At 43.0% G+C, this 26533-nt stretch overlaps 1 protein-coding gene across 3 annotated transcripts in view; it reads right to left on the bottom strand.

Annotated features, from left to right (window-relative positions):
- Positions 1 to 11301: 11301 nt before the first annotated feature.
- LOC118358606 (myosin light chain kinase family member 4-like) overlaps positions 11302 to 26533 on the bottom strand; it is a 68438-nt gene continuing 53206 nt past the window's right edge. For 2 of the 3 annotated variants that reach the window (XM_052480010.1, XM_052480011.1), the window contains 13 exons: positions 24865 to 24958; positions 21916 to 22252; positions 21550 to 21770; positions 19260 to 19365; positions 17601 to 17694; positions 16904 to 17013; positions 16503 to 16644; positions 15686 to 15756; positions 15437 to 15565; positions 15068 to 15220; positions 14858 to 14936; positions 14538 to 14588; positions 11302 to 14416 (listed from right to left, as the gene is read on the bottom strand). In XM_052480010.1, coding sequence (XP_052335970.1) covers positions 14372 to 14416; positions 14538 to 14588; positions 14858 to 14936; positions 15068 to 15220; positions 15437 to 15565; positions 15686 to 15756; positions 16503 to 16644; positions 16904 to 17013; positions 17601 to 17694; positions 19260 to 19365; positions 21550 to 21770; positions 21916 to 22252; positions 24865 to 24958 — 1632 coding nt within the window. In that variant the 3' untranslated portion in view covers positions 11302 to 14371. The remainder of the gene's footprint in view (positions 14417 to 14537; positions 14589 to 14857; positions 14937 to 15067; positions 15221 to 15436; positions 15566 to 15685; positions 15757 to 16502; positions 16645 to 16903; positions 17014 to 17600; positions 17695 to 19259; positions 19366 to 21549; positions 21771 to 21915; positions 22253 to 24864; positions 24959 to 26533) is intronic. The other variant, XR_008079885.1, reaches the window with a different exon arrangement.

Here is a 26533-nt window from a genome sequence, read left to right as displayed (position 1 = left end):
GCTGGTTATCAAGGGGCAAAGTAGTGACACGTTTTTTTTTAATTAAGAGACGAGCTTAAAGTTTTTTTGACTGACCATAATGTTCACTTGTCTGACCGCTTGCATGATGACAAGTTTCTCACACAACTGGCCTCTCTGGGAGATGTTTTTTCTCCCCTGTATGAGCGTAATAAACTATTTCAGGGACTCTCTGCAACTATATTCAACGTTCGGGACAAAATTGAGGCTATGATTAAGAAGTTGGAGCTCTTCTGTGTCTGCATTAACAAGGACAACACACAGGTCTTTCCATCATTGTATGATTTTTGTGTGTGCAAATGAACTCAAGCTTACGGACAATGTCAAATGTGATATAGCGAAGCACCTGAGTGAGTTGAGTACGCAATTACAAACCCACTTTCCCGAAACGAAACGGATGACACAAACAATTGGATTCGTGCCCTGCCTCCTGTCCACTTACCGATATCTGAACAAGAGAGCCTCATCGAAATTGCAACAAGCGGTTCTGTGAAAACTGAATTCAATCAGAAGCCACTGCCAGATTTCTGGATTGAGCTGCGCTCAGAGTATCTATGTCTTAACACGGTTCAGATAAGCATTTTCAGCTGAGTGTTTCACCTGTTGTGTACTGCTTAGAGTTGGAGTCCATTCCCTTTCAATTCAAGGTCCAGGGTTTTCCATTCAGGCTTCTTTTCAAGCACTGAGTGTGAAATATACAGACTTCTTATCAAGCACTGAGTGTGAAATATACAGACTTCTTATCAAGCACTGAGTGTGAAATATACAGACTTCTTATCAAGCACTGAGTGTGAAATATACAGACTTCTTATCAAGCACTGAGTGTGAAATATACAGGCTTCTTATCAAGCACTGAGTGTGAAATATACAGACTTCTTATCAAGCACTGAGTGTGAAATATACAGACTTCTTATCAAGCACTGAGTGTGAAATATACAGACTTCTTATCAAGCACTGAGTGTGAAATATACAGACTTCTTATCAAGCACTGAGTGTGAAATATACAGGCTTCTTATCAAGCACTGAGTGTGAAATATACAGACTTCTTATCAAGCACTGAGTGTGAAATATACAGGCTTCTTATCAAGCACTGAGTGTGAAATATACAGGCTTCTTATCAAGCACTGAGTGTGAAATATACAGAGCCTTCAGAAAGTATTCACAACCCTTCACTTTTTCCACGTCTTGTTGTGTTACAGCCTGAACATTTAAATTGATTTACATTGAGATGTCACTGGCCTACACGCAACAATGGTAAAATGTAATTATGCTTTTAGAAATGTTTACAAATGAATTCAAAATGAAAAGCTGACATGTCTGCAGTAAATAAGTAAGGCCTATTCTACCCATTTGTTATGGCAACTATGTTATAACTTGTTATGGCCTAAATAAGTTCAGGAGTATACGTTTGCTTAACAAGTCACATACTAAGTGTCATGGACTCATTCTATGTACAATAATATGTGTTTAACATTTTAGTTAATCATTTTTGAATGACTACATCATCTCTGAACCCCACACATACATCTGTAAGATCATTACACGTACAGACTCAACCACAAACACCAGGTTTTCCAATGCCGCGCAAAGAAGGGCACTATATTAGCAGATGCTTAAAAAGTAAAAAAGATGACATTGAATATCCCTCTGAACATGGTGAAGTTATTAATTCCACTTTGGACGGTGTATAAATACACCAAGTCGCAACAAGGTTACAGGCATCCTTCCTAACTCAGTTACCAGAGAGGAAGGAAGCGGCTCAGGGATTTCACCATGAGGCCAGTGGTGACTTTTCAGTATCGGAGTTTAATGGCTCAGATAACTGAGGACGGATCAACAAAATTGTAGTTACCTCCGCAATACTAATTGACAGAGTGAAATGAAGGAAGCCTGCACACAATAAAAATATTCCAAAACATCCTGTTTGCAATAAGCCACTAAAGTAAACAGCAAAAAAATGTGGCAAAGAAATTCACTTTATGTCCTGAATACAAAGTGTTATGTTCGGGGAAAAACACAACACATCACTGAGTACCACTCTTCCAATTTTCAAGCATGATGGTGGCTGCATCATGTTATGGGTATGCTTGTCATTGGCAAGGACTAGGGAGTTGTTATATTAAGCAAGCCAGACGTTACAATTGTATTGTTTGTTTTTTTTAGCTTGCAGATAGCTAGGGGCACACTCCAACACTAAGTTACAAAGCATTTGTGTTAATGAGTCCACCAGATCAGAGGCAGTAGGGATGATCAGGGATGTTCTCTTGATAAGTGGGTGAATTGGACCATTTTCCTGTCCTACTAAGCAATCAAAATGTAACAAGTACTTTGGGTGTCAGGGGAAATACATTATTTTCTTTAGGAATGTAGTGAAGTAAAAGTAGTTAAATATATCAATAGTAAAGTACAGATACCCCATAAAAACTACAACAGTAGTACTTTAAAGTATTTTTACACCACTGCTAAAACACAATGCCAAATATGCACTACAGTTGCTTACCAAGACGACATGACATGTTCCTGAGTGGCCTCGTTGACTTACATCGGCTTGAAAACCTATGGCCAGACTTGAACATGGCTGTCTAGCAATGATCGACAACCAACCTCTTTATCCTCCTCGTAGGGACATTTATTTTACAGCACAGACTAATCCCATGAGACCATTTCTGCATTCCAAATGGAACCTTATTACCTGCGTACGGGATTCTACAGTATGTCAGTATTCTAAGTGATGCAAATTGGAGGTTGTAAAAAAAAAGGTATCAGCACACGTCTAACAGTATGTCAGATAGACGTATCTACTTCTCACACACTTTGCTTGTATTGTATCCTTGAAATATTTACCTGAACTCCTTTACCACCCCACTAAATACGGGCGATTAGGTTACATCACCTCATTCTGCATCAGAAAGTAGGCTGGCCCTCTCTTCTTGTAGATCAACGCACTGCTTCTCTTTTTGTTGACAAGGCCCTCTTGTGCAAACTTCCCTCACACCTTACTTAATTGTTAAATTGCAGACATGCGAGTCACCAGACCTTATCACAGGGAAGGCTAACTCTGGAGATCACTTCCATCTCCACTCGTTTAGGTAGATCTGCTTTAATTCCACCTCACATGTGGAATGAACTCCAAAGCACTCTGCCCCTCGGGCAGGGGTATTCAACTATTATCCTATAAGGTCTGGAACCTGCTAGTTTTGTGTTCTACCTGGTAAGTCGCTCTGGATAAGAGCGTCTGCTAAATGACTTAAATGTAAATGTAACAAGTTTCCCATTTAATTGGAACATTTGGGGTGACAGAAAATACCTTACGGGGCAATCAAATACACTGAGCAAATATCATATCCCTTATTCATCTGAGTAAAATGTGACCTTGTCTGAAAACATCTATTCCCACAGTTAGTCGGTGTTTTGGTCAGTGTCCAAAATGATAACCTATTTAGTGCACTGCTCTGGTCAAAAGTACCACATAGGGAATAGGGTGCAACAGTTGGCAGGATGCAACCTCAGTCTGTCGGTAATATTATGAAAGCGCTCACTCTGACTTCCCCGAGTGCATTGCACAGCGTGATGACCGATACAATTCCATTACACCGAAATGTAAATACCGTCTCATTGGCTTTCCAAATAGAAACCACCTGCCTGGGGTCCTGAGAACCACCGAGGCTGTCCATCCACCCGTTCCGATCAAAAGGGAAAAGCTTAGAGCATTCATTTTTCCTGTGGTTTGATCTCTTCATCTGACTTCCTGCCTGTGTGTGTCTCACTGTGTGTGGCTAGGTATGTGAACCTCACTGTGTGTTTCATTGTATATCTGTTGGTATGTGATTCTCACTGTGTGTGTGTGTGTGTGTGTGTGTGTGTGTGTGTGTGTGTGTGTGTGTGTGTGTGTGTGTGTGTGTGTGTGTGTGTGTGTGTGTGTGTGTGTGTGTGTGTGTGTGTGTGTGTGTGTGTGTGTGTGTGTGTGTGTGTGTGTGTGTGTGTGTGTGTGTGTGTGTCTTGCTGAGGAGAGGAGAGAAGCCCTTAACACCCTTACACCCTGTGTGTGTGTGTGTGTGTGTGTGTGTGTGTGTGTGTGTGTGTGTGTGTGTGTGTGTGTGTGTGTGTGTGTGTGTGTGTGTGTGTGTGTGTGTGTGTGTGTGTGTGTGTGTGTGTGTGTGTGTGTGTGTGTGTGTGTGTGTGTGTGTGTGTGTGTGTGTGTGTGTGTGTGTGTGTGTGTGTCTATTTGTTTGTGTTTGTAACTGTGTTGGCCACCCAAGTCTTCAGGCAGACCCTCCTAACCGCCCTCAGCTGCTAAAATATTTACAACCCTCACCTCATATCAGGCATATGATAAACTACCACGTTTTCAGCTCAAATCAATTCATGCTAACTTTAATTAACAAAATATCAATAGTTCTAGTGCTAAAAATGCTACACAAGAGGGGGTGCTGCTATTGGTAATGACATGTGACAAGCACGCCCATGTTCTGTGGTGGTCTCATTCTGTCTCCTTCAGAGAGAATCCCCATGCTCTCTGTTTGTTGTGTTAAGCTCCAGCAAGTCCAGCTGGTTTTGATTCCACTCTCTAAGATCGCAGAGTAAAAGAGTGTGTGTGCACGTGTGCGTGTGTGTGTGTGGGGGTAGAGGATCTCTCTTTTTCTCTCGGGTCTCAAATGTAGTTTCTCACCAATTTGGCGTTGGGCCCCTGACAAGTGCTGGGTGTGGGTGTTCTGGGCGGCTGTCACACAGATATCCAGTAAGCCCAGCCCCCTAAAGCCTCAGACTCCTGAGGGCCGATGAGAGAAGAGAGGAGAGGGGAGGGGAGTAGATATGTGCTGTACTGACATGAATGCGTAATACTCCACATCAATTCCGCATGGAAACGTGGGTCATATTTGGCAGAGGCGTTGATCAATGAGATTTCATGTTTTATTCATTGTCACATACACCGGATAGGTGCAGTAAAATGTGTTATTTTACAGGGTCAGCCATAGTAGTACGGGGCGCCCCTCGAGCAAATGAGGGTTAAGTGGCTTGCTCAAGGGCACATTGATCGATTTTTCACCTTTTTATTCACCCACTAAATAAGACAGCGAGAGGAATGTTGAATTTTTTGGTTTTAGTTGTCATCAACACGTGTGTTGCGCTTTCAACCAAAACACTTTGATTTTGATTTGATTTAAAAGCTTAGCAAAGGCCTAGATCAGTTCAAGAGTTAACAGACGATAGCCGACACCCGCATAGCTGGTACTTTGGAGGTGTAACAGCTGTCAAATCAGAGCGGCTGCTCGTGTGGTCATTGCCATAAAGCCACGCCCGCCCCAATCCCAGCCACTTGTGTTAAAAGTTCAGAATGAGAAAGTGTAGGCTATATGGAAATAATGATGCTCAAATTGGAAGTCATTAAAACGAAATAATGAGGATTTCTGTCAGCCTCATCGGGGCTGTAGATTGATGTAGATCTGTTCGAACTTGCAAATAAAATCAAACAAAATCAAATTGTATTTGTCACATGTGCCGAATACAACAGTGAAATGCTTACTTATACAAGCCCTTAACCAACAATTTTAAGAAAGAATAAGCGTTGGGACAGTATTTACTGAATTAAACTGTAAACAATAAATTTACATTTAAATTTAACAAATGTTTTTGTCGGGGAAAAATAACAAAAAACTAAAGAGCAACAATAAAATAATAGTAATGAGGCTATATACAGGGGGTACTGGTACAGAGTCAATGTGGAGGCTATATACAGGGGGTACCGGTACAGAGTCAATGTGGAGGCTATATACAGGGAGTACTGGTACAGAGTCAATGTGGAGACTATATACAGGGAGTACCGGTACAGAGTCAATGTGGAGGCTATATACAGGGGGTACCGGTACAGAGTCAATGTGGAGGCTATATACAGGGAGTACTGGTACAGAGTCAATGTGGAGACTATATACAGGGAGTACCGGTACAGAGTCAATGTGGAGGCTATATACAGGGAGTACCGGTACCGAGTCAATGTGGAGGCTATATACAGGGGGTACCGTTACAGAGTCAATGTGGAGGCTATATACAGGGGGTACCGGTACAGAGTCAATGTGGAGGCTATATACAGGGGGTACCGGTACAGAGTCAATGTGGAGGCTATATACAGGGGGTACCGGTACAGAGTCAATGTGGAGGCTATATACAGGGGGTACCGGTACAGAGTCAATGTGGAGGCTATATACAGGGGGTACCGTTACAGAGTCAATGTGGAGGCTATATACAGGGGGTACCGTTACCGAGTCAATGTGGAGGCTATATACAGGGGGTACCGTTACCGAGTCAATGTGGAGGCTATATACAGGTGGTACCGTTACCAAGTCAATGTGGAGGCTATATACAGGGGGTACCGTTACAGAGTCAATGTGCGGGGGCACAGGTTAGTCGAGGTAATTGAGGTAATATGTGCATGTAAGTAGAGGTAGAGTAACTATGCATAGTGTTTGGACCATGACAGTTTGTTGGTGATGTGGACACCAAGGAACTTGAAACTCTCAACCTGCTCCACTACAGCCCCATCGATGAGAATGGGGGAGTGCTCGGCCCACCTTTTCCTGTAGTCCACAATCATCTCCTTTGTCTTGATCACGTTGAGGTCTCTGACCTCCTCCCATTGGGCTGTCTCGTCGTTGTCAGGCCGACCACTGTTGTGTCATCTGCAAACTTAATGATGGTGTTGGATTTGGGCCACGCAGTCAAGGGTGAACAGGGAGTACAGGTTGGGACTGTGCACACACCCCTGAGGGGCCCCCGTGTTGAGGATCAGCATGACAGATGTGTTGTTACATACCCTCACCACCTGGGGACGGCCCGTCAGGAAGTCCAGGATCCAGTAGCAAAGAGAAGTGTTTAATCCCAGCGTCTTTAGCTTAGTGATGAGCTTTGAGGGCACTATGGTGTTGAACGCTGAGCTGTAGTCAATGAATAACATTCTCACGTAGATGTTATTTTTGTCCAGGTGTGAAAGGGCAGTGTGGAGTGCAATAGAGATTGCACCATCTGTGGATCTGTTAGGGCGGTATGCAAATTGCAGTTGGTCTAGTGTTTCTGGGATAATGATAATGATAATGGTGTAAATAAGGCTGCATGGGATTTCTCTTAATACGATTCTGTGCAGCCAATGCCAATGTCTACATTAGGTATAATGCTGGCAGACTCTCTAAAGCAGTTCCACCACAGACACCATCAAATCAACCGTTATAAGGTTGAATAAATACTGTTACATTAGTTTGATTACATAAGAAGACAGTATAGTTACAGTAACCTCAACATGTGAGTTCTATAAGGTTGAATAAATACTGTTACATTAGTTTCCAAGAGAGCCTTCATTTTAGGCTATTTACTGTATATCACAAGTCGTAATGAATTGTGTTTGGTTGACAACACAACCAACAATCTAAATGTAGAAAATAAGACAAAATGAAATTAAACTTAATTTAAAGTGAATTTAAAGTTTGATTTGATTTAGTATTATTCTTTAACTTATTTAACTTTAACTTACTAATTTTTGGTTGAGATGATGATGAGAATCCAACATACCAGACTGGGTCAGTAGCACAAATGGAACGGAACTATCCAAAAGCAGAAGATACATCTCCTTAAAATGTTGACATTTGGTTGTATTGACAACCAAACATAATTCAACACCCAGTTTGTCTACAAAAAAAATAATAAGTAATATGATGGATTGACTACACACAATACACCATAATGACAAAGCAAAAACGCTTGTTTTTTTTGTTTTTGCTGCAAGCTTGGCACACCATGCGTTATAACTGTTTATGCTTTGTCATTATGGGGTATTGTGTGTAGATTGATGAAAAAAAAAAATCTAATCCATTTTCAGAACAAGGCTGTAAAGGTAACAAATGTGGAAAAAGTCAAAGGGTCTGAATACTTTCAGAATGCACTGTATGTAAAGGATGGTAACATTTCATTTGGTCCGTTAAACCTTTGGAACAGTGAATGTTATTACTATACTATTATTATAGAGTAGTCAGTCACAGATTTCAAAGCTAAGCAAGGCTTGGTTAAAACCTTGGCTGGGAGATCAAATGAATAGCTCTAGAAAGATCAACTCTGCAGTAGGCATTGCTGGCCAGCCTATTGTTTATTTTTCTGATATTGTATGTAACGTTGAAAATCTGACTTTGTTTCAAAGGTACACATTTAACATACACCTTACTGCTATTAACCCATACAACACATTGAATCACACGTTCATTCAGGACAGAATTTGGCGAGAGTGAGAGCTCTTGATTGGCCTCTTCCTCTTGGCTGAAACTGTGGAGAAAAACAGCGCCCCTCTGTCTTACCATATGTAAGCCATGTATCTGATGCTTTCTGTCCAGAAAAAGCATGACTTGCCATACTCCTTTTGTCCAGACAGCATCAGATACATGGTCTACACATACGGGAGGCGCTGTTTCGCTCACTCGCGGATGATTTATCTGAGATTGATGCGTCTTTCTGTTGGTGCGCACCTCGGTCAAATGATCAATATTTCATTATTTTATTTGGACAAGCAAGGAGGTATGGTAGGGCGGGCCAGGCCCCCTACGGACAGAGAATGAACCCCCTACTGTACAAACCGACAATCGGTTTGGTGAGTTTTCTCCTTACCTGTCAGGAGCGACTCCTACCTGTCTGACCCCACTGAAAGTAATGCACACCAGGTGAAACGCAGTGAGAAAAGAAGGAGGCAGAAAGAAAGAAAAAAGGACAGAGTTATTTTGTCCTACAGACCCTGGAACTAAATGTGAGTGTAGGTACAACATGTGATTTCTTTGGCTTCTCCTGTGTGTAAAGCCCCGCTATATCAGGCTCTATGGACCCGCTATGGACACTCATTATACGTCAATAAACACATCAGGTAGATTTCATTCAAATCAATTAGAGTTCATTTCTTTATGTTTCAAGGGTGACTGATTTCGTTTTTGATGTCGGTAGAAATAGATCAGATTCCACAGTTTAGCTATAGGCATATTGGAACCTCTCACACTGCTGGTTGACCACAGGGTGACCGACCAGCTCTGTTCTATTCTTTGACCTACCAAATACACACACACTCTCTCTCTCTTTCTCTCTCTCTCCCTGTCTCTCTCTCTCTCTCCCTCTCTCTCTCTCCATGTCTCTCTCTTTCTCTCTCCCTGTCTCTCTCTCCCTGTCTCTCCCTGTCTCTCTCTCTCTCTCTCTCTCTCTCTTTCTCTCTCTCTCCCTGTCTCTCTCTCTCTCCCTCTCTCTCTCTCCATGTCTCTCTCTTTCTCTCTCCCTGTCTCTCTCTCTCTCTCTCTCTCTCTCTCTCTCTCTCCCTCTCTCTCTCTCTCTCTCTCTCTCTCTCTCTCTCTCTCTCTCTCTCTCTCTCTCTCTCCCTCTCTCTCTCTCTCTCTCTCTCTCTCTCTCTCTCTCTCTCTCTCTCTCTCTCTCTCTCTCTCTCTCTCTCTCTCTCTCTCTCTCTCTCTCTCTCTCTCTCTCTCTCTCTCTGATCAAAACGCCCCCATCAATCCCGCCATCCCTTCAGAGTTTATTTGTTCAGGTGAGCGTAGTGAAGTGAATATATTGGCTTCTCAGTTGGAGGGCCTAATTGCGTCTAGAACCTGCTGCTTTCATCTTGCTCTGCGTGACACGCATACCCCGCCGCCACATCGCTCAGGGCCTGGTTTTAAGGTAAATACCTGGAGGCAGGGCACAAGGAGCACTCGCAGCACACCCATGGTAAGAAGTCAGGTCCTGCGGTCTAATCATGAGCCCACCACAGGCATGAAGCAGAGGTTAGACCTGTAGGTTTGTTGTCAAGCTTCTCATCAACCTTTGAATATCTGTAGCTCAGTTGGTAGAGCATGGCGCTTGTAACGCCAGGGTAGTGGGTTCGATTCCCGGGACCACCCATACGTAGAATGTATGCACACATGACTGTAAGTCGCTTTGGATAAAAGCGTCTGCTAAATGGCATATATTATTATAATATTTGAACCAGCTGCCTAGTGCCAGGGCAAAAAAAACTAAACGTGTACCCAGGAGTGGCCCCGGGACCGAGTTTGGGAACCTATATGTTTCACAATGATGACGTCTGTGGGGTGAATAAACACATCCAAATAGGCATTGAAGAAGTTAATGGTTTTGTTATAGCCCCTATCCAGAGAATATGTATAGGGTCCATAAACAGCCCATCCAACTACCTCATCCCCAAACTGTATTTATTTATTTATCTTGCTCCTTTGCACCCCAGTATCTCTTCTTGCACATTCATCTTCTGCACATCTACCATTCCAGTGTCTAATTGCTATATTGTAATTACTTCGCCACCATGGCCTATTTATTGCCTTAACTCCCTCATTTGCACTCACTGTATATAGACTTTTATTTTTTTCTACTGTATTATTGACTGTATGTTTGTTTATTCCATGTGTAACTCTGTTGTTGTATCTGTCGAACTGCTGTGCTTTATCTTGGCCAGGTCGCAGTTGTAAATGAGAACTTGTTCTCAACTGGCCTACCCGGTTAAATAAAGGTGAAATAAATACATTTTAAAAATGTGTTTTCTCCATATTTAGGCAACTTGTCTTACTGTAGCCTATATCGTCTTCAAAAAGAGATATATAAAATACTAGAACTATGGTGTTGATTCACCAGGGACTATCAAAGCAATATGATGTGGACCTTAAACAAAACAAGCATGAGCCGCACTGCTTGAAATATGGGGCTGCCTCAGTCAGTATGCCGTCTAATACTGCTCTCTGGTGGCCAGTATCAGACATAAACAAAAGTCTCCAAATGATTACTGATTGATATGCCCTGTCCAACAGGGATCCCACAGGGCTACAAAAGAGGGGACATTTGGTTGTGATTCAGCAGTTTTTTCTCTTGTTATTTCAGTCACTCAAATAGCCCATGTCAGCAAAACATTTTCAGATTCATAAATTAGTCTAGCGGCCAGCTATCTAAACTTGGTCAAATTACCGAACATGGGCCCCCCATTGATAGTTTTACTCACTCAAATATCCTATTAAAACCTGTAAACATTTCCCTCAACCCTATGGAAAAATTAGCAAAATTGCAGGAAATGAACTCTAAACCTATATTTTTTCTCTCCGGTGTTAAAAGGGGGATGCTAAAATGTTTTGCTCGCAAGGTGGGGGAAACACAAGTTGCCCATCCCTGCTGTAGAAAATAGGAGGATTCTACTGCCTCACGATTTTCCATAACTCATTTCAATTAACTTTCTCTATACTGTCAATTAAAGTATTGCTCACATTGTAGAGTAAAACCAGGAATACATTTTTATTTATTTATCTTTCTACATTTCTATCTAGGACTCATCACAGGAAAAAACAAATCACATATTTTGTAACAATTCACAACGCTTTCCACTTTTGAAAGGGTATAAAGAGAACAACTTGATATCACGGAGGGCACATCTGACCAAGAAATAATCTGACAATCAATCTATATCTGACCAGATAATAATCAATATCCGTAGTTTGAGAACAGCGAGGCAATAACACACACATTGGTATTTTATTTAGATCTACAGTACAATTCCTCAAAACACTTCAAATGTTATCAGTAGAACACAAATAAATAAATCAACTCTTCTTTTATGTGTTTTATTCTCTCCTGGGTCTTATATACTACTATATACCCTTCTCATGGACGCTAAGCCTTGCGTTTCAAATCTGTTTAGGAACCAAGACAACCCATGAACATAAATTCTAACTTCATAGCCTGGTCCCAGATCAGTTTGTGCTCTTGCCAACTTCATTGCTGTCAGTGTCAAGCTAATTATAATTGACATGACAATGAGTGACAAGAAGTTGGTGTGACGGCACAAATAGACTGGCGCTGGTTGAATCAGCGTTGTTTCCATGTCATTTAAAACCCCCAAAATCTATGTGATGATGTTGAATCAACATGTAAAACTATATGGAACAAAAACGTGCAAAAAATGTCAACAATTTCACTGAGTTACAGTTCATATAAGGAAATCAGTCAATTGAAATAGATAAAAAGGCCCTAATCTATGGGTTTCACATGACTGGGCAGGGGTGTAGCCATGGGTGGGCTTAGGCCCGCCCACTGGGGTGCCAGGCCCAGCCAATCAGAATGAGTTTTTCCCCACAAAAGGCCATTATTAAAGACAGAAATACTCCTTAGTTTCATCAGCTGTCTGTGTGGCTGTTCCCAAACAATCCCGCAGGTGAGGAAGCCAGATGTGGAGGTCCTTGACTGCTACATGTGGTCTGCGGTTGTGAGGCCGGTTGGACGTACTGCCAAATTCTCTAAAACGACCTTGGATGTGGTTATGGTAGAGAAATTAACATTCAGTTCTCTGGCAACAGCTCTGGTGGACATTCCTGCAGTCAGCATGCCAATTGCAACGCTCCCTCAAAACGTGAGACATCTGTGGCATTGTGTTGTGTGACAAAACTGCATATTTTAGAGTGGCCATTTACTGTCCCTAGCACAAGGTGCACCTGTGTGATAATCTGGGATGCAACTTTGGTTTTAGAAGTGGGGGGGGACAATAATTATGATTATTATTTTAGAACTTGTTTTCAGTTGGATAAACACTCCTAACAGCCATCCCGACCGCTCGGAGGCGTCTGCATGGTCCTAAAGCACACCGTTGCCTCGTTTCGTATCACATTCCAATGATAAAACTGGGGGGGACAAAAATGCAATTTCAGAATGTGGGGGGGACCGGTCCCTTGTTTCAGCTCATGAAACATGGGACCAACACTTTACATGTTGTGTAAATATTTTTGTTCAGTATAATTGGATTTACGTTATCAACGTGAGGGCATTTTGTCTTTTTTTCACCCAACTTTTAACATAAATCTTTTAACCTAAATAATTATTGAATTCACGTTATAGTTGACAACTGAACCAAATGTAAATTGAAACTAGACGTCGAACTGACATCTGTGCCCAGCGGATGGCGACTAAACTTCAGTGATAAACATGAATTATTCAATCATATAGGTAGTGTTCAGTAGTATGCCTTCATGGAAGGTGAGAGGGCTACTCCAAATGGCCAAAGCAAAGCAGGGGCAAAGGTCAAGCCAACAGCAAGCACAGAGGTGGTTTTATAGTAAATTCACACCTGTGGTGCCAGGAGAAAGGAACGTTAGCAGCAATGGGAAGAGCAAATACTAAGGAACAATCAATTAATACAGCAAACTTCAATGGGGCAAATGAAGAAGAAATGGACAGTATTGTCAAATGTAAAGAAGAAAAAAAGCACTCCTAACTAGAAACTATGAAAATACGAGGAAAAGAAATGCTCCCACACCAGACTTCTAATTCAAAACCTCTCAAATAAATAAAAACGCACTGGTATGACAAGACTGGGTAAACTAGACCTATGAGAAGGTATTTCACATCCACAGTATGCTGAAAATGTACGTAAATAATATGATGGGGGTTCCGTTTGTACTCGATAGTGATCCATTAAAGTTCAGGGCATGATGCTTATAACATGTGACTGTGCAAAATACCTTTATGTATTAATTAATTAATTAAAAATAACCTTTATGTATTAATTAATTAATTAAAAATAACCTTTACGTATTACACAAAACTATTATGACGGTAGCCATCATATTAACACGTTTCTTTATCAAGTAATGTCAAGTTTTAGGTAACCGTTACACCACATTCATTGCAATATAATAAATACTACATCTGGATACAATTTCTACTGGGGGAAAACGGGCACTCCGCTATTTCACGACACGCCTCATCTTTCATTCAGCAGGATGATGCCTTACTGGGTCCGAGGGGCTGTGCATGATGTCCTCTCAGACTAGAAGCCCTCCTCCTAAACCTCGGCTCGGGGGCTGCACATGTCCTCTCTGTCCCAATGGGGTTCTTTCAGTTACCCAACTGAAGCTAGGAGAGCAATACACTGGCCCATAAGGGACATTCAGCTGCTGAACAAACAGTTGTTGGCCACCCCACCTGCAATCCCCTCTTCCCTTGTCATGGCCGAAGGTTCCTTCTTCTTGTGCTTGCTGGACTGAATGATCGCATGGTGAACCACGCGCCACTGTGGACATTGTTAGCTGAGAGTCTTTGGTGATGTTGTGGCCAGAGTAACAGAGTGGGGGGGGGGCTGGGTTTGGAGGTAGAAATGTACCCCTAAACTTCCTGCCGGCCTCACACCCTCCCATCTGTGGCGAGAGCTATAGCGAGCCGCGGTGCAAAGATAACGAATGCGAGGATGTGAGGCAGTGCAGAGAGTAGTGATCGAGTAGCCATACAGGTACAGCAGTGTTGGTCCAGGTTGGGCCCCGGCCCTGGCCCCAGTGTCAACAACAGGCACCTGCCCGTGTCATCATAAGGTGCCCACAGGGTCTTGGGAGTCCTTTTGGAGGGGAGACTAAACCAATAGAAAAGACAGACTGATAATAATCTGGTGTTTGGCACCGACAGTATATTTGATGAAAGGAAAGTGAATAAGGTTTTGTGAGCTGGTTGGCTGGGTGGTTTTGAGGGCTTACCGGTCTAGATTTTCGGGGAGGGTGAGGGTGCGTTGAGTGGCACTTATTTTTCTGTAAGAAAATGTACAGTGTGTTTACCATGTTAGTGTACTGTGATACAAATGGGTTAAATGCATCATACCAAACAAATCTCAAGGATGGAAAGTAGTGTGTGTGTGTGTGTGTGTGTGTGTGTGTGTGTGTGTGTGTGTGTGTGTGTGTGTGTGTGTGTGTGTGTGTGTGTGTGTGTGTGTGTGTGTGTGTGTGTGTGTGTGTGTGTGTGTGTGTGTGTGTGTGTGTGTGTGTGTGTGTGTGTGTGTGTGTGTGTGTGTGTGTGTTACCTTCTGATGCAGGCGGTAGTGAAGATTACGGTCCGACAGCCAGGAATGTTTCAGTGACTGTGAGGCACTCATCCTCCAACTAGGGAACACACCCACAAACACCCACACGCATGATTGAAACACACACTATCACAGGGATACACAGGTCTACAACTGAATAATAATACAACCCTAGACAGTGCACAAAAAGTAACACACAGTAACTTTTACCTATTGCTCTTGATCAGCAGGCGCGCAATGAAGTCTTTGGCCTCCTCAGAGATGTCGGTGAACTCCTCCTCCTCAAAGTTCCACTGACAGGCAAGGATGTTGTTCAGTGTCTCGTTGTCATCGTCACCAAGGAATGGAGACAGACCAGTCAGCCTGGAGGCACAGCGAGAGAGGTGAGCCACAGTGATGACATTAAGGATAAGTGATCGCAAATGCTCTGACAAAGACTAGGAGGCTGAAACGTTAGCTATTAATACCATGCAAGCTCTGTTGCGCGGGAGCTTGTTTCCTTTGAGTAGTGTTATTTAGGTGTCAGCACATTGAGTTAAAACCATGTCGCTGGAAATGTTATTGTTTATGAGGACTCACAGCATGTATGTGATTACCCCCAGACTCCACATGTCTGTGGGGAATGAGACAAATTCATAGTTGATGACTTCCGGAGCGAGGAATTCCGGCGTTCCAAAATTAACCCTCAACTTTTCCCTGGGCTTATACCTGAGACGGGGATAGAGGAGGGAATGAAGAGAGAAGAGTGTTAATAAGAACATGTAGAGAATGCCCCCTGAAGAGAGACAGAGAAATTGACCATATATACTGTAGATATGTGTATCTTACCTTCTTGCAAGCCCAAAGTCTATTATTTTGATCTTGTTTGTAGCTCTGCTCACACACAGAATGTTCTCCGGCTAGGAAAGGACACAAAAGAGTGAGACGAAGAAACCTACCTATTCTAAGACAATGACCGAAAGGTGGCGATACAGGCAAGGTCTTCAATAAAGATAAATAGAGAGAAGTGCACAGGTGGAGGAGAAAATGGGAAAGAGATGGATCCTCAAAAAGTCCTACAGCTGCACCATCGAGAACATCCTGACCGGTTGCATCACCGCCTGGTACGGCAACTGCTCGGCATCCGACCGTAAAGGCACTACAGAGGGTAGTGCGAACAGCCCAGTACATCACTGGGGCCAAGCTTCCTGCCATCCAGGACCTATTTACTAGGCGTGTCAGAGGAAGGCCCCAAACAAATTGTCAAAGACTCCAGTCACCCAAGTCATAGACTGTTCTCTCTGCTACCGCATGGCAAGCGGTACCGGAAAGCCAAGTTTAGGTCCAAAAAGCTCCTACCCACAAACCCATAAGACTGCTGAACAATTAATCAAATGGCCAGCCAGACTATTTACATGTACCCCCCTCCCCCATATATAGCCTCGCTGTTGTAAATGTATTGTGTTACTTTTTATTTTAATTAATACTTCCGTTTATTTAGTAAATATTTTCAAAACTATATTTCTTGAACTGCGTTGTTGGTTAAGGGCTCGTAAGTAGGCAGTTCGCAGTAACTTCTACACCTGTTGCATTCGGGCGCATGTGACAAAATAAAATGAGTTTCGATTTGAATGGCAAACGAAGACCTAAAGTGTGTGTCATATACCTTGAGGTCAAGATGTAAGATGTACATCTTGTGCATGTACTGTAATCCCTCACAGATCTGTCTGATGAACAGCACCGTATCCAGCTCTGTCAGGTTGTAGTTCTCGTCTATGATTCGATCAAACAGCTCCCCTCCATCCACACTGTGTAGAGGTGAGAAATACAGTCACACACACATTCTGGGTGGTAGAGCGGAGAGAGATCCTGTCACACACAGGAATATAGACCGGTGATATATGGTGTAGCGCAAAGAGGAGAAATACACTTTAGATAGTTTATTTGAATCTTCAAAATCACACGACAAACGGAAGGCTTCAAACATTTCAAAGGCCACAGATAGAAACTCATACATATACCTGTATATATACAGAGAATAAGACAGAGAGAGAGAGGGAGACCCACTATTCCATGACGAGGATGATGTCGTGGTGTGACTCGAAGGCAGCGTAGAGCTGGATCAGGTTGGCGTGATTGAGTTGGTTCATCACCTGGATCTCATTCTTCACCACTTCCTGGGAAACAGGCCAATACTTTAGACAGACACACAGACACACAGACAGACAGACACCCAACTAGGTCCGTTTTTGAGACCTACAGCACCACACAGAAACTTGAGCCAGCTACGGCTTTGAGCCTGGTTAACTACACTTTATGAATATCTGAAATGACAACGTAGCCACTCAGCGATGCATTGCCACAGACATCTGATGGCTATCTCATCTCACATGTCACACTAAGCTGAGATGAGACTGACTCATGTGCCGTGAGTATTAGGGGGGATTAAGCCTATATCTATTTAAAAATGTTTCTCTATTCTTCATGGCGTTGTGCTATTATAAAATATCCTTCCGTCTTCATGGAGGGGACATTGGACACATACTGTACAAATGACATAATGGCCCCTTTCCAAATGGCACTGTACTCCCTATGTAGACCATTGCTTTTGACCAGGGCCCTGATCAAAAGTAGTGCACTAGATAGGGAATGGGGTGTCATTTGGGATGTAGAAATTCTTTACGACATATGCCATCGATTTCTGAAATATATACCTGTATTAAAGTATCTGTTTCAGGTCTAATATTTAGATCAAGGTCTTTACCTTCTCTTTCTGGCTCCTGGCTTTGATAATCTTGGCAGCCAGCTTCAGTCCAGAAGAGTTCTCTACGCATTTATGGACTTGTCCAAAACGTCCCCTAAGTCACAAACAGAGAAACACGTTCATAAATAGTGATGACACCCTGTTCTTTTTGTCTTAAGGATAGTACAGTATTAACCTTATGGTAATGTTTATTTTCTATATCAGGCTTTTGGGGTTGTCATTGTAGGCATGGCAAACACACTCTCTCCTTCTCTCTCTCTCTCTCTCTCTGTAATGACGTCAATCCGTAATATAAATTATGTGTCACCATTGCACCTATCTGGGAGATGTGTTAGCGTGCAGAGCAGTAATACAGTAATCAGCAGATACAGAGCCTGGGTTTAACACTGGCTGACTGGCTGGTTGCATCAGAAAGGCCTGTCACACACACACACACACACACACCACACACACACACACACACACTGGCTTTAACACTGGCTGGTTGGATCAGAGACCCCTGTCACACACCACACACACACACACACACACACACACACTGGCTTTAACACTGGCTGGTTGGATCAGAGACCCCTGTCACACACACACACAGTGGTGTAAAGTCCTTAAGTAAAAAATACTTTAAAGTACTACTTAAGTCATTTTTGGGGGGTATCTGTACTTTACGATTATATTTTTGATTACTTTTACATCACTACATTCCTAATGACAATAATGTATTTTTTACTCCAGACATTTTCCCTGACACCCAAAGTTAAACTTTGAACGCTTATAAAAAATGCTTCATTTGTAAATTATGTCTGAGTCTTTATGTCTGAGTCTTTATGTCTGAGTCTTTATGTCTGAGTCTTTATGTCTGAGTCTTTATGTCTGAGTCTTTGAGTGTGCCCCTGGCTAACCGTCATTTTAAAAAACATGTCTGACATGCATAATATTAAGGAATTTAAATTATTTACACTTTTACTTTTGATACTTAAGTATATTTAAAACCAAATAATTGTATACTTTTACTCAAGTAGTGTACTGGTTGACTTTCATTTTTACTTGAGTTATTTTCTATGAAGGTATCTTAAATGTTTCTCAAGTATGACAATTGGGTACTTTTTCTACCACTGCGTGCGCGTACTCACACACACACACACACACACACACACACGTCTAATCATCTGCCATTGAGAGGGCATTTAAAACAGCTGACTGTGATGTTATGAAGCTGAGGTTGGGGGTTTCACAGTACTGTGGAGTAAAAAGTCCATGGCCTGACTGATGTCCTATGAGAGTCTGATGTCTGGGGGTCTTCATCTAGTGTCTCTCTCCATGTCTTTGAGGGTCCAATTCTCTCTCATGTCTCTCTCTCCTGTCTCTCTCTCTCTCTGTCTCTCTCCATGTCTCTCTCTCTCATCTCTCTCTCTCATTTCTCTCTCTCATTTCTCTCTCTCATTTCTCTCTCCATGTCTCTCTCTCCATGTCTCTCTCTCTCCATGTCTCTCTCTCATGTCTCTCTCTCTCTCTCTCTCTCTCTCTCTCTCTCTCTCTCTCTCTCTCTCTCTCTCTCTCTCTCTGTCTCTCTCTCTCTCTCTCTCTCTCTCTCTCTCTCTCTCTCTCTCTCTCTCCCTGTCTCTCTCTCTGTCTCTCTCTCTGTCTCTCCTCCCAACTCACCCTCCTAGGACCTCCTCTCTGTTAATGGTGTAGAAGGTAGTAACCTGGTGAGGTTTCGGAGTCACGATGCGGTGGTCAAAGGGGGCTGCTGGCGGAGGGCTAGAGTCTGGAGAGAAGAGAGAGAGAGGAAAGGGTAACCAAACAGATCATATGGCGTAATGCATTTCACACACACACACACACACACACACACACACACACACACACACACACACACACACACACACACACACACACACACACACACACACATCATAATCCAATGCCAGCTGTGTCATGTGTGTGAAGTACATGCATGGTGTTAAAGGCAATCCATTTCCCCAGAGTCAGATGAACTCGTGGATACCATTTTTATGCGTGCAGCTTGGAGGAAGTTGCTAACTAGCATTAGTGTATAGTCTGGAAGTCTACAGGTACAGTTGAAGTCAGAAGTTTACATACACTTAGGTTGGAGTCATTAAAACTGGTTTTTCAACCACTCCACAAATTTCTTGTTAACAAACTTTAGTTTAGGAAAGTCGGTTAGGACATCTACTTTGTGTATGACACAAGTCATTTTTCCAACAATTGTTTCCAGACAGAATATTTCATTTATAATTCACTATCACAATTCCAGTGGGTCAGAAGTTGACATACACTAAGTTGATGGCTTTAGAAGCTTCTGATAGGCTAATTGACATAATTTGTGTCAATTGGAGGTGTACCTGTGGATGTATTTCAAGACCTACCTTCAAACTCAGTGTCTCTTTGCTTGACATCATATGAAAAGCAAAAGAAATCAGCAAAGACCTTAGAAAATTGTAGACCTCCAAAAGTCTGGTTCATCCTTGGGAGCAATTTCCAAATGCCTGAAGGTACCACGTTCATCTGTACAAACAATAGTACGCAAGTATAAACACCATGGGACCACGCAGCCGTCATACCGCTCAGGAAGGAGACGTGTTCTCTCTCCTAGAGATGAACGTACTTTGGTGCGAAAAGTCAATCGCAGAACAACAGCAAAGGAGGAAACAGGTACAAAAGTATCTATATCCACAGTAAAACGAGTCCTCTATCGACATAACCTGAAAGTCCACTCAGCAAGGAAGAAGCCACTGCTCCAAAACCGCCATAAAAAAAAACAGAGTAGCGTATCGTAATTTTTGGAGAAATGTCCTCTGGTCTGATAAAACAAAAATAGAACTGTTGGGCCATAATGACCATCGTTATGTTTGGAGGAAAAAGGGGGAAGCTTGCAAGCCGAAGAACACCATCCCAACCGTGAAGCACGGGGGTGGCAGCATCATGTTTGTGGGGGTGCTTTGCTGCAGGAGGGACTGGTGCACTTCACAAAATAGATGGCATCATGAGGCTGGAAAATTATGTGGATATATTGCAGCAACATCTCAAAACATCTGTCAGGAAGTTAAAGCTTGGTCGCAAATGGGTCTTCCAAATGGACAATGACCCCAAGCATACATCCAAAGTTGTGGCAAAATGGCTTAAGGACAACAAAGTCAAGGTATTGGCGTGGCCATCACAAAGCCCTGACCTCAATCCTATAGAACATTTGTGGGCAGAACTGAAAAAGCATGTGCGAGCAAGGAGGCCCACAAACCTGACTCAGTTACACCAGCTCTGTCAGGAGGAATGGGCCAAAATTCACCCAACTTATTGTGGGAAGCTTGTGGAAGGCTACCCACACTGTTTGACCCAAGTTAAACAATTTAAAGGCAATGCTACCAAAAACTAATTGAGTATATGTAAACTGAGAATGTGATTTAAGAAATGGAAGCTGAAATAAATCACTCACTATTATTATTCTGTTATTTATGACATGTCAAATTCTTAAAATAAAGTGGTGATCCTAACTGACCTAAGACAGGAAACCTTTACAAGGATTAAATGTCAGGAATTGTGAAAAACTGAGTTTAAATGTATTCGGCTAAGGTGAATGTAAACTTCTGACTTCTACTAGCACACTAGCATTGGCTATTAATTAACCTGTTATACACGAGGTCACCTGGGAAAGTAGTCAGAAGTATCCCTTAAATTTAATGTGATCTGTGGTGTGAGTGACTGAAAGTCTAATGTCCCTAACTAGAAAGACAGTAGTAGTTAAGAGTTTCTGAATGTTTATCAGACTGCTTGCCTATCCAGGGTAATATCAAGATACTTAACTTAATTTACAGAAAATATCTCACTACCCTATTTTATTTTATGAATATTGCCAGAATGGCAACAAAAGTCCAAATTAGCTTTGTTTTCAAACATTTGCCAGTTTCCCATTCTGAAAAATGATGAACCTTACCAATGATGTACTCTTTTGGCTGTCCATCATCCACGTCCTCTTCCTTCTCCGTCTTCTCTGCCTCTGATTGGGCAGCCTGACGCTCTGAACCCTCAGGAACGTCCTCCTCTTCCCCCTCTTTCCTTTCCTCCACTCGACTCTTCTTCAAGTTATCTCTCACCCAATACTCCTCTTTGATTCCACGTTTACTGCTGGCAGCCACCTCACCTAACTCCGCAGAACTAAAGAACGAACAAACAGCAAAACAACTTTCCATTGTGTTTAAGTAAGTAACTTCCAGTAGTTATTTTGGTAAGAGAATACGGAAGTTGAGATTTACAGTTATAGTAATAATGTCATAAGATGGGTTGAGTTGTCGAAAGGTACCTTTCTAGAGGTTCTGATGACTCTTTCTCCCCTCCTTCCCCTCTCTTCTCCCCGTCTTCCTCTTGAACGTGCTCCACCTTAATCTTCAGTGCCTCTCCCTCTCTTCCCTCCTCTTCCTCGTTGTCAGATTCACCAAATATATCCCCCTCCCCTTCTTCTCTGGCCCTCTGCTCTTCCTCCTGCTCAGGGGTTTTCCTCTCCTCCTCCTCCTTTCCCTCTAGCTCTTCCATGTATTGGACAACAGGGATGTGGGGCATGTCCAGAACCACCCCATTACCATGGGAACGCTCAGCATTATGCCTGTTGAGCTTCTCTACCTGGTCTAGAAGGAGGGCCTCTACAGAGTCCGAGGAGGGACAAACAGAGCAGACAACATCATGCTTTTGGGGTAGATTCACCCCATCAACATCTTTATTTTCCTGAAACACTCATCCTTACTTTCAAAGAGCAGCCTTCATTGGATGTGTATTACCAAAGAGCAGCCTTCATTGGATGTGTATTACCAAAGAGCAGCCTTCATTGGATGTGTATTACCAAAGAGCAGCCTTCATTGGATGTGTATTACCAAAGAGCAGCCTTCATTGGATGTGTATTACCAAAGAGCAGCCTTCATTGGATGTGTATTACCAAAGAGCAGCCTTCATTGGATGTGTATTACCAAAGAGCAGCCTTCATTGGATGTGTATTACCAATAAGCAGCCTTCATTGGATGTGTATTACCAAAGAGCAGCCTTCATTGGATGTGTATTACCAAAGAGCAGCCTTCATTGGATGTGTATTACCAAAGAGCAGCCTTCATTGGATGTGTATTACCAAAGAGCAGCCTTCATTGGATGTGTATTACCAAAGAGCAGCCTTCATTGGATGTGTATTACCAAAGAGCAGCCTTCATTGGATGTGTATTACCAAAGAGCAGCCTTCATTGGATGTGTATTACCAAAGAGCAGCCTTCATTGGATGTGTATTACCAAAGAGCAGCCTTCATTGGATGTGTATTACCAAAGAGCAGCCTTCATTGGATGTGTATTACCAAAGAGCAGCCTTCATTGGATGTGTATTACCAAAGAGCAGCCTTCATTGGATGTGTATTACCAAAGAGCAGCCTTCATTGGATGTGTATTACCAAAGAGCAGCCTTCATTGGATGTGTATTACCAAAGAGCAGCCTTCATTGGATGTGTATTACCAAAGAGCAGCCTTCATTGGATGTGTATTACCAAAGAGCAGCCTTCATTGGATGTGTATTACCAAAGAGCAGCCTTCATTGGATGTGTATTACCAAAGAGCAGCCTTCATTGGATGTGTATTACCAAAGAGCAGCCTTCATTGGATGTGTATTACCAAAGAGCAGCCTTCATTGGATGTGTATTACCAAAGAGCAGCCTTCATTGGATGTGTATTACCAAAGAGCAGCCTTCATTGGATGTGTATTACCAAAGAGCAGCCTTCATTGGATGTGTATTACCAAAGAGCAGCCTTCATTGGATGTGTATTACCAAAGAGCAGCCTTCATTGGATGTGTATTACCAAAGAGCAGCCTTCATTGGATGTGTATTACCAAAGAGCAGCCTTCATTGGATGTGTATTACCAAAGAGCAGCCTTCATTGGATGTGTATTACCAAAGAGCAGCCTTCATTGGATGTGTATTACCAAAGAGCAGCCTTCATTGGATGTGTATTACCAAAGAGCAGCCTTCATTGGATGTGTATTACCAAAGAGCAGCCTTCATTGGATGTGTATTACCAAAGAGCAGCCTTCATTGGATGTGTATTACCAAAGAGCAGCCTTCATTGGATGTGTATTACCAAAGAGCAGCCTTCATTGGATGTGTATTACCAAAGAGCAGCCTTCATTGGATGTGTATTACCAAAGAGCAGCCTTCATTGGATGTGTATTACCAAAGAGCAGCCTTCATTGGATGTGTATTACCAAAGAGCAGCCTTCATTGGATGTGTATTACCAAAGAGCAGCCTTCATTGGATGTGTATTACCAAAGAGCAGCCTTCATTGGATGTATTACCAAAGAGCAGCCTTCATTGGATGTGTATTACCAAAGAGCAGCCTTCATTGGATGTGTATTACCAAAGAGCAGCCTTCATTGGATGTGTATTACCAATAAGCAGCCTTCATTGTATGTGTATTACCAAAGAGCAGCCTTCATTGGATGTGTATTACAAAGAGCAGCCTTCATTGGATGTGTATTACCAAAGAGCAGCCTTCATTGGATGTGTATTACCAAAGAGCAGCCTTCATTGGATGTGTATTACCAAAGAGCAGCCTTCATTGGATGTGTATTACCAAAGAGCAGCCTTCATTGGATGTGTATTACCAAAGAGCAGCCTTCATTGGATGTGTATTACGAAAGAGCAGCCTTCATTGGATGTGTATTACCAAAGAGCAGCCTTCATTGGATGTGTATTACCAAAGAGCAGCCTTCATTGGATGTGTATTACCAAAGAGCAGCCTTCATTGGATGTGTATTACCAAAGAGCAGCCTTCATTGGATGTGTATTACCAAAGAGCAGCCTTCATTGGATGTGTATTACCAAAGAGCAGCCTTCATTGGATGTGTATTACCAAAGAGCAGCCTTCATTGGATGTGTATTACGAAAGAGCAGCCTTCATTGGATGTGTATTACCAAAGAGCAGCCTTCATTGGATGTGTATTACCAAAGAGCAGCCTTCATTGGATGTGTATTACCAAAGAGCAGCCTTCATTGGATGTGTATTACCAAAGAGCAGCCTTCATTGGATGTGTATTACCAAAGAGCAGCCTTCATTGGATGTGTATTACCAAAGAGCAGCCTTCATTGGATGTGTATTACCAAAGAGCAGCCTTCATTGGATGTGTATTACCAAAGAGCACTCCTGCTCTAGTTCATTTACATTTATTTGACTGCTTCATTGTGTTAAAAGTTGAGGTGAAGTTTGTGTGTCTATCTCTATTACCTGATGCTTCTGGAGGCTTCTTCTTCTGGGCTTTCAGGCACTTCAGGCTGAGCTTGGCCTTGTCCTTCCCATCCCTCATCCCATTGCCCTTCAGCTGACAGGGAGAGAGGAGGAGACATAGAAACATTAAACTCACATAGCAAACCGAAGAAATCCCCATGAAAAGCTGTTTGTTTTTTTGCATGGGCTGCGTTTCAATCCCCCACATTACATTTACATTTACATTTAAGTCATTTAGCAGACGCTCTTATCCAGAGCGACTTACAAATTGGTGCATTCACCTTATGACATCCAGTGGAACAGCCACTTTACAATAGTGCATCTAAATCTTTTAAGGGGGGGGGGGGTGAGAAGGATTACTTTATCCTATCCTAGGTAGTCCTTAAAGAGGTGGGGTTTCAGGTGTCTCCGGAAGGTGGTGATTGACTCCGCTGTCCTGGCGTCGTGAGGGAGTGTGTTCCACCATTGGGGAGCCAGAGCAGCGAACAGTTTTGACTGGGCTGAGCGGGAACTGTACTTCCTCAGTGGTAGGGAGGCGAGCAGGCCAGAGGTGGATGAACGCAGTGCCCTTGTTTGGGTGTAGGGCCTGATCAGAGCCTGGAGGTACTGAGGTGCCGTTCCCCTCACAGCTCCGTAGGCAAGCACCATGGTCTTGTAGCGGATGCGAGCTTCAACTGGAAGCCAGTGGAGAGAGCGGAGGAGCGGGGTGACGTGAGAGAACTTGGGAAGGTTGAACACCAGACGGGCTGCGGCGTTCTGGATGAGTTGTAGGGTTTAATGGCACAGGCAGGGAGCCCAGCCAACAGCGAGTTGCAGTAATCCAGACGGGAGATGACAAGTGCCTGGATTAGGACCTGCGCCGCTTCCTGTGTGAGGCAGGGTCGTACTCTGCGGATGTTGTAGAGCATGAACCTACAGGAACGGGCCACCGCCTTGATGTTAGTTGAGAACGACAGGGTGTTGTCCAGGATCACGCCAAGGTTCTTAGCGCTCTGGGAGGAGGACACAATGGAGTTGTCAACCGTGATGGCGAGATCATGGAACGGGCAGTCCTTCCCCGGGAGGAAGAGCAGCTCCGTCTTGCCGAGGTTCAGCTTGAGGTGGTGATCCGTCATCCACACTGATATGTCTGCCAGACATGCAGAGATGTGATTCGCCACCTGGTCATCAGAAGGGGGAAATGTCCAATGTCCTCCAATGTCGGCCTTCTGCATCTTAGCTAGAAGGTGGCCGAGCTACAGCTGTGTTTGTCAGACCAGAAGACATGTCCGAACGGTTTGGCCTACAAACTAATGGGGACAGTTGAGACTCTCATGGACACTTCCATGTCACCTGTTTTGCTCAAGAACACAAACAAGCATCACGGGGACTCGTCTGAAGTCGGTGCCGCCGATCTGCCAACTTCTGTTTTGTAACGTCCGGACAGTATGGGCTACACACTAATATGACCTATGACCCCTCTATGGAAAAGTTGAGTCTTGTTTTGCTCTAGGACACCCACCAGCCTCAAGACTCGCCTGAAGGCAGCCTGGTACCACTAAAAAAAAACATGTGCGAAGTATACAGCGCCTTCAGAAGGTATTCACACTTCTTGACTTTTTCCACATTTTGTTGTGTCAAAAAGTAGGATTCAAATGGATTTAATTGTCTTTTTTTTTGCCGACGATCT

Source organism: Oncorhynchus keta, chromosome 26, assembly GCF_023373465.1.
Source record: "Oncorhynchus keta strain PuntledgeMale-10-30-2019 chromosome 26, Oket_V2, whole genome shotgun sequence".
In the NCBI taxonomy this organism is placed as follows: Eukaryota; Metazoa; Chordata; class Actinopteri; order Salmoniformes; family Salmonidae; genus Oncorhynchus; species Oncorhynchus keta.
Note: the sequence above shows the minus strand (reverse complement) of the source record. Positions and strands in the feature narration are given on the sequence as shown.